The following is an 8,474-nucleotide window of genomic DNA, read 5'->3' as shown; positions in this document are numbered from 1 at the left end:
ACGCTTGTTATCGGTTCGGATTGAGGTTTACTTTGGTCAAGCATAGGTTGGGGTCTTGGTATGACTCTCACCTCTTGTCTCACCTGGTGTTTTCTGGTTTCATGAGGTGTCAGGGTTGGGATGAAGTAAGATATCAGAACAACAAATGGTTAAAAGGTAAAGATGTAATAACGATATGGACTTTAAATTTAGATAGACACTTGTATCTATTGCTCAGTTTGACAATTGCAATTGGGGTTATGATCTTATATGACATGTTTATGTATGTGGCTAGTACCAGAGTTTGGGACTCGTGTTTTTTTTTTTGAGGCAAAACATACTTAATTAAAATTGGGAGATTCTCATCCACACACCAGAGAGTTAGATAATGAGAGTAGCGCTGATTTTGCTAAGGAATCAGCCAAAGTATTTCCCAATCGAGGGAGAAAATGAAAAGAGATATTCCTAAAAGAGTTTGATAGAGAGTGGATATCAAAGAGAATTCCTTGTATCCAGACATGGTTCTTCTTGGTCGCCAAGAGAGTGATGAGGCTTTTGGAGTCTGAGAAGACTCGAAGAGAGTTCACACCACGAGAAACTGCAGTTTGAATCGTAGACTTTACCACCAGGGCCTCTGCTACAAGGGCGGAGGGGACAGATCGGCGGTTTGAAGAGAAATTGCCTGCTGGTGCGTCTGTGTTGTCGCGAAAGTGCCATCCGAGGCCACAGCTTCCAGATTTTGAGTCCCAAGCCGCATCAGAGAAAAGACTCCATGTGGTGGTACCTGCAATAGAAGGGGGGTGAAGGCAGTTGGATTTTAGACACCTGCAGTGAAGGATCCACGCACTGTGGTACTTTTCGATTTTGTTGTGATTCTTGAGCTTCCTTCCAAGCTCTCGAATCTTGTAGGATTTTCAGTACTGTCTCTGCAACCGAGAAGTCTTTGTTTTCAAATAGGAGTTTGTTCCTGTTCGTCCATAACGTCCAGCATACCCACGGGAACATGGGAACATCGCCTAGACCCGTTGGAGGCAGATTGACGATTTTGTTGCAGCTGTCAAGGAGTGTTGTGATTGAGTCTGGGATCTGTGGTAGCGAGGGCGGGAGATGCAGGCAGGGGAGTTGACTCCAAACGCTTGAGGCAAAAGGGCAGTGGAGCAAGACGTGGATTTCTGTTTCGAGTGTACCACACCGCTTGCAATTCGCATCAATGGTCATGCCTCTCTGCTATGGATACCTGCACCTACCGGAAGTGCTCCTGCCGTAGCTTTCCTGAGCAGATGTCGGAGCTTTGGGGAGGTTTTCACCAGCCATATACGTTTTTTCAGTCGAAATGATCAGATGGTTCAGCTTCGGTGTTAAGTTTGGCCACTGCGTACCCCGACTTTGTAGTGTAACTCCCGGTCGTATCCTTTAACCAAACTAGCTCATCGTTCATATCACCGTCACTAGGAATGATCGCTTTGATGGCGTCCTCATACTGAGGCAAGTGCTCTCTTATGGCTTGAAGGTTCCACTCTGAGGAGCCAGGTTGTAGGAGATCTGTCACACGGAGATTAGCATTTGAGAACGTTGGTGGTCCATTGGGGGTTGTTGGTCCATCAAGATGTAACCACGGTTGAGACCAGACCCGTATCTCTTTGCCATTCCCAACAATCCAGCCAAGTCCATGTCGTAAGACTTCTCTTCCCGCCAGTATTCCTCGCCAGCCGTGGGAGGCTGAGGCAGGAGCATTGCAGTCAAGAAAAGATGAGTTATTGCAGTATTTTCCCATAAGGATTTGGGCAAGGAAGCAAGGAAAGACTGCGGTTCCTTAAGGATTCTCCACGCAAGTTTCGCTAGCAGGGCGTTATTGAACTGTTTGGTCTCCCTAAAGCCTAAGCCCTCAGCACTCTTAGGGCGAGTTAGGCGTGACCAGGATACCCAGCAGAGTTTTCGAATCTCGGGTTTTGCATCCCACCAAAACCGAGTGAGAAGACTCTGTATTTGTTTGCAGATTGAGAGGGGTAATTTGAAGCATGACATCGTGTAAGTTGGGAGGGCTGCTAAAACTGCTTGTAGGAGAACCTTTTCCCGCACTCGAAAGGTATCTAGTCGACCAGCTTATAGATTTTTACTTGATCCTATCAATGAGGTTGGCAAAAATGTCCCTCTTCTTTCTTCCGAAGTGTTCGGGTAATCCTAAGTACTTCCCCACTCCTCCCTCATTTTGGATATTGAGGAAATCCTTTACTCAGGTTTTCACTTCACTTGGTGTTTTGGCGGAGAAGGTTATAGCTGACTTTCCGAGATTTATGCACTGTCCGGAAGCCCCTTCATAAAAGGTTAGGACATGCTTCAAGGCTTCACAGCAGGTGACACTTGTTTTGGTAAAAAACATAGTGTCGTCTGAGAATAGAAGGTGATTTACCGGAGGGAATCTTCTCGAAAATTTTGCTCCAGCCAGTCTCCCTTCATGCATCGCTTTAGAGCCCAGTCCAGAGAGGACTTCAGTGCAGAGAATAAAAAGGTAAGGCGAGAGGGGATCTCCTTGTCGGATTCCCCGGGACGGAATAACTCTTCCTTGTGCTGCTCCATTCACCAATATAGAGTACGAGACTGATTGGATACATTCCATAATCCAAGAGGTCCAAGTGGGGTGGAACCCGAGTCTTTCAAGGACTCTGGCTAGGAAGCTCCATTCGATTCTATCGTAGGCCTTGCTCATGTCCGTTTTCACAGCCATGGCGCAGCGGACTTGGGCCCCCGATGTCTGGAGGTAATGAAGCACTTCATGCGTGATGAGCACGTTATCCGATATTGCTCGCCCCTTAACAAACGTTGACTGATTCTTCGAGATGATGGTTTGGAGTACAGGCTGGAGGCGGTTAGTGAGAAATTTTGCGATGATCTTATAGTGGGTGCTACACAACGCAATCGGTCGGTAGTCAGCCACTTTCTTGGCGCCCCTGGTCTTCGGGATTAACCTAACGTGGGTTTCATTATACCGGCCATCGAGCGTGCTTGTATTGAAGAAGTTTCCAACCTCTGTCGTTACATCATCGCCTATTATGTCCCAGTAGGTCTGGTAAAAGCTCGCCGAGAAACCATCCGGCCCTGGAGCTTTATCCGGATGGATAGAGAAGACTGCTTTCTTGATCTCGAGTTTATCCGGAATCCTAATTAAGGCATTGTTCATATCCGAGGCAATGATGGGGGAAAAGGACTTCATCAATGACTTGCAGCGATGTCGTCTGTCTCGAGGAGAATAGCTTACCATAGTAGTCCGCAATAGTTCGGACTATCTGATCTTCTTCGTGAACCGCTAGACCATTGGCGTTTTATATCACCGAGAACTTGTTAATGGTTCTCCTTTCCCTGGTTATGGCATGGAAAAAACCGGAGTTCCTGTCACCACTATGGAGCCAGAGGATTCGACTCCTCTGTTTCCAGAAGAGTTCCTCCTCGATGTATGCTTTCTCCAGCTTCTGCAAAAGGGCAGCAATCTCAACTGGGTCTGGGACTGTATTCGAGAGGGCTTCCTCCAGTTTTGCTTGTGTCTCAATTATCTCCTCTTTGCTGTTTCTGTTCTGGAGCTTGGTCCACTACATTAATTTTCTCCTGATTATGCAAATCTTTGAGAACACCGATTCATATGACATTGTTGTCCAGTGTTCTTTAACCAGCTCTTTTATCTCAAGCTTGTCTTTGAGTCTACTATCGAAGCGGAATAAGCCTCTCTTCTTAGGTTGTGGCTGGTTAAGGTGGACTAGTATTGGTCTGTAATCAGAACCCTCGAATCTTAAGTATTCACAACACCCAGAGGGGAATACTTCAGCCCATTTGCAGTTGATCATGGAACGGTCCGGTCGGGACTGGATGAAGTGACTGTAGCGAGTTCCCCTCCATGAAAGAGAGTTGTCGGAGTGTTGGAGATCCCACAGTCCCATCTGCGATACAAAGCTTCTAAAGGCAAGAAAGGATCCCTCCCATCTTAAGGGACCTCCTACCTTTTCAGAATTATCTAAGAGGTCATTAAAATCCCCCACTATTAACCAAGCTTCCTCATCTCTTCCTAGGCCAATTTCAGTTAGTTTGTTCCAGAACTCTGACCTATTTTACGTTGGTGCTCCATAGATAAAGGAGACAAACATAGGTTTCTGTTGCAAGGTGATAATAGTATCAATAAAGTTGGATGAGGAAGAGAGGATATCAACCTGCGTGTCTGTTTTCCATGATAGCGAGAGTCCGCCACTGGTCCCACTCGGGGGTACAGTAAAGTGGTTTGTATATTCCGTTTTTTTTGGAACCTTCGGAGCACCACTTCGTCTTGATTCATAGTCTCCATCAAAATATAACTTCAGGGGATATTCTTCTCTTGAATTCCCTGATTCGCTGGCCTGTCAGGATGCTCCCAATCCCTTGACAGTTCCAGCTAAGTAGCGCTAAGGAAGAGCGCTTGGGTGTGCCCGAAAATCCTTTTGCTTCTTCGTTATAGCTGGGATAAGTTTGGTCTTCGAGGAACCTTTCTGTTGGTTTTGTGTTGCTGCTTTACTTCCCTGAGTCTTTCTTTTAGGGGAGCTTTGGATTTTGGTTACTCTCCTCTTCTTCACGATGGTTCCGTGGAGTGGGCTGATGTTGTACTTCTTCTTCTGTGTGGTGATTCCTTCTTTTCTTTTTGCAGCACTCCTTGTGGTCATAACTGGTCTCTCAGACAAACGAGCCTGAATGGGAGTGCCAGTCGGGCTTGGAGCTAAGGGTCCAAGATGCAGGGAGACGTGTCTTCTATCTTCGCTAAGTGTTCTTATTGGGGACGCTTCTGCTGGTGGGGAACTGAGAGCTCCCGGTGGTTTTGAGCCTGATGGTCGAGAGTTGCTCTCTAGGCGTGGAGGTTCCATTATTTCCTCCAGATACTGGATCTCTATGTCCTGCAGGCGACTTGAGCTTATAGAGTTTTCTTGATGATCAAGTTTTGACTTCCCATTAGAGGGTGTCCCACTAGAGGGTAAAGAGAGGTGTTCCTTTGCAGGGGTTCTGTCAGCAGTTCACTGAGCTCCCCTTTCCTCACTCTCATCTCTGAGGGTTAGAGACCTTCTCAAGTCTGATGAGTGTGGGATTGAAGGTGGGAGCAGTATGTCCTAATTTAGGCGTCTGTCTGCAGAGATATGAGGATCAGAGTCTTCTTCTTCTTCTCGTCGTGACAGAGTTCTTCTTAAGTCTGATGAGTGTGGACTAATAGGTAGGGCCGGAGATTGGATAGATTTTGATCCTGCCTCCGGGCTAGGTACTCTCCTGTACTCAACTTTAACTTCCTGCTTGTCTCTGTTATTGCGATATGGCTCAACATATTTGTTTGGCCTGTCAACGACTTGAAGGCTTCCTCTACTTCCATTTTGAGCATTAGGGGCTCGTGAGAGGGACCTATCATTACTGGGGTCTTCTCCTCCTCTTCGATATTCACTCACCACTGGTGAGTAATTGCGCTGGTGTCTGGGTTTGTACTGTGGTTCTTCTCGACGATCATCATAATCGTTTCTTCTTGAGTACAGCAGTGAATGTTCTCTATATTTCTTGATGAGGGGAGCTTTTTCTCTTCTCATGTCTTCATATTTCCTCCTTTTCTCATCAAGGCGAGCCATACTGTTGCTTTGGGATATTCCTAGCCATTGTGGGCTTCTACCCCGCTCGCGAGCGTTTTCATAGAGGGGACAATCATCCTTTTTATGTGTGAGGGAGAAACATTTGAAGCAGTGTTTTTCAAGATTGTCGTTGTCAAACTTCACTGGTATTATCTCACCAGACGGTAAGCTTATATCTCTTGTCATCTCCAGAGGGTTAAGACCATTGATGAGGACTCGAACCTTGGCCTGAGTGGGAATACAGTCTTCCACCTCACCTAGTTCTTTTCCTATGGCTCTTAGTGCTCCATCTTCCCAATAGTGCAGAGGCACTCCGTGGATCTGAATCCAGAAGGGTAGATAAGCTGGGAATTTGTCGGAGACCACTGGCTCCCAGCGTTGGATGAGTAGCATCCATCTTTTGAAATGAAAAGGGGCCTTGTTGAGAATGGTGAGGAGGTCCCTTTCATTTTCAAAGCGGAATTGGAACATGAGAGGTCCCAGAGCTCTTCCGGTGAAACGACCAGCAACATTCCAGTGTTGGAGGAAGAAGTCAACCAGAGCCTTCGTATTTTGAGCTGTTGGGTTTGTTACCCTCCCAATAAGGGTAAATTTTTTTTCCTCAATCAGAGCAGTAGTATCTGTATCTGGAATTTGTACTAGTGGCTTTCGTTTAGCTTGGTTTTGAGCCGTAATCCATTTCTTCTTTTCTTCTCTTGAATAGCGACCACTCATTGTAGCTTGAGTATGGTAGGAGATGTTGTGACCAGGGTTTTGAGAGTTGTTGAGTAAACACAGAGCTCTCACGCAGGAGCAGTACAGTCGATATCTGATGTTGTAAACGTCCTAGAGATGAGGAAATGGGTATTAGCGGTGTTGGGGTTTAGCTTGTGACTGGTTTTTGTTGGCTTGTAGAGAGTACAGAGTAGCTTCCAGCGGTGAGGTCCATCTTGGAGTGTCCAGCAAGGTCAGCCATGGAGTCTCAGGTGTAGGAACGGCGGAGGAGCGGCGGAGACTGGTCCCTCCGACCCTGGTCGGGGGAAGAACCCGGTGGGTAAAGCTTCAGAGACTTGCAGTGACCGATAATCCCGAACTGGGAAAAGTTCAAAAAGTAGATGTACTTTGAATTGTGTTTTTGCCAAAAGAGGAAGAGATCCAGTTTGCTAAGCGTGGGAAGAGGCTTCGGACCGCTGGTTAAGGACTAGACTTGGGAACTGTGGCTGGGAGCGAAAACAATCCTACAGTAAAATTATATCTAAAAAGAGAAATTCTTTGGTTCACCCCCTAGGGTGAACCTCTAGATTCACCAACCAATAGTGTTTGAGTAATTGATATTTAATATCTTTTAAAAAAGGAAACAAAATTGAATTTCCAAATAAGATTATATTTTTAAAATAAAACAATAAAAATACATAAAAATAGTTACAAAAAAAAATATATTGTTAAACCGTTAGCAAAATATTAAATCCTATACCCTAAATCCTAAACTCCAAACCCTAAATTATAAACCTTAAATCTTGGATAAACCGTAAACCATTGGAAAATTTTAAACCCTAAATCATACATTAAAAACTAAATCTTAATAACACTAAACCCTAAACCCTTGGATAAATCATAAACTCTAGGATTTAATTTTAAAATTTACCAATATTTTTTTTTTTGTAACTATTTTTATGTATTTTTATTGTTTTATTTTAAAAATATAATCTTATTTGGAAATTCAATTTTGTTTTCTTTTTTAAAAGATATTAAATATCAATTACTCAAACACTATTGGTTGGTGAATCTAGAGGTTCACCCTAGGGGGTGAACCCAAGAATTTCTCATCTAAAAAACCTATGTTTTATGTCTGGGACTCGTGTTATACTTATGGCAGGAATGGTTTCACCGTGGAGATAACATTTGGAAGGTCGTGCCCGTTTAAAATATATTGTGAGGAAATCAGGACAGATAAAGGAATGTTTTTTAAAGTCTGGGATTGTAGTGTATATCTTTGGTATATGATGGAAAGGTTCTGTTATGAGGGTAATTTTATCTCGAGGTGCTCTTTGTTACACAAACTTTATTTGTATACTTATTAATACGGTATCGGAATGTGGTACTGAATGTGTTAGTCTTGGAGATTAATATATCAGTAATGCTGGTCGTATTTGGCTTCTTTTTGGTACAAGTTCGAATCAGGAAGAATCTTTATTGGAATATATTTGGGTGGATTATATCAGTAGTAGATTCATCAGTAACCGTAATAAGTTTTGCGATAAGTGAAATCATTTAGGTAATGAAGATTCTGAGTTGGAATTGTCAAGGTCTTGGGACCAGTTGGACTATTAGTTATCTACGGGAAATCTACTACAAACACAAACCAGCGTTTATGTTTTTGTCGGAGACAAAACAACAACTCGAGTTTGTTCAATCTTTTCAGTTTCACTTCGGTTTTAGACATCTTCACACTGTTGATCCTAATGGCAGAAGTGGTGGTCTGGCTTTATTCTATGACTCTAGTTATAAGGTGAAGATTATATCATCGAATAACCGGATTATAGATATCGAAATGGAGTATAAAGGTAAGCGGATATTCCTATCCTTTGTGTATGGGGAACCAAATCAAAATCTCCGAGAACCAGTTTGGGAGAGGCTAACGAGAATAGGCATCTCTCGGGATGACCCATGGTTTATTATTGGAGATTAAATGAGATTAGAAGGAACCATGAGAAACAAGGTGGTGCTCTTCGGCATGCATACACTTTTGTGGCTTTTAATAATATGATCGATAATTGTGGTCTTATGGAATTTCCTAGCCTAGGAAATACTATATCGTGGAGCGGGAGGAGACAACGACATGTCGTTATGTGTCGTTTGGACTGGGCTCTTGGTAATAATGATTGGCATAATTTATTC

General features: G+C 43.9%; 2 protein-coding genes across 2 annotated transcripts; both read right to left on the bottom strand.

Annotated features, from left to right (window-relative positions):
* Nucleotides 1–341: 341 nt before the first annotated feature.
* On the bottom strand, nt 342–1,293 carry LOC106417176. Its single transcript, XM_013858021.1, has 2 exons — nt 1,227–1,293; nt 342–763 (listed from the first exon to the last, which is right to left on the bottom strand). The coding sequence occupies exons 1-2, from the start codon at nt 1,291–1,293 to the stop codon at nt 342–344; spliced, it is 489 nt and encodes a 162-aa protein (XP_013713475.1).
* A 3,803-nt stretch (nt 1,294–5,096) lies between these two features.
* LOC106417177 lies at nt 5,097–6,311 on the bottom strand. Its single transcript, XM_013858023.1, has one exon. It carries the CDS (start codon nt 6,309–6,311, stop codon nt 5,097–5,099), a length of 1,215 nt encoding a protein of 404 aa, XP_013713477.1.
* Nucleotides 6,312–8,474: the final 2,163 nt, after the last annotated feature.

This window comes from Brassica napus, chromosome C9 (assembly GCF_020379485.1).
Source record: "Brassica napus cultivar Da-Ae chromosome C9, Da-Ae, whole genome shotgun sequence".
NCBI lineage: Eukaryota > Viridiplantae > Streptophyta > Magnoliopsida > Brassicales > Brassicaceae > Brassica > Brassica napus.
The sequence above is the reverse complement of the archived record's forward strand: the minus strand, read 5'-3'. Positions and strand labels throughout refer to the sequence as shown.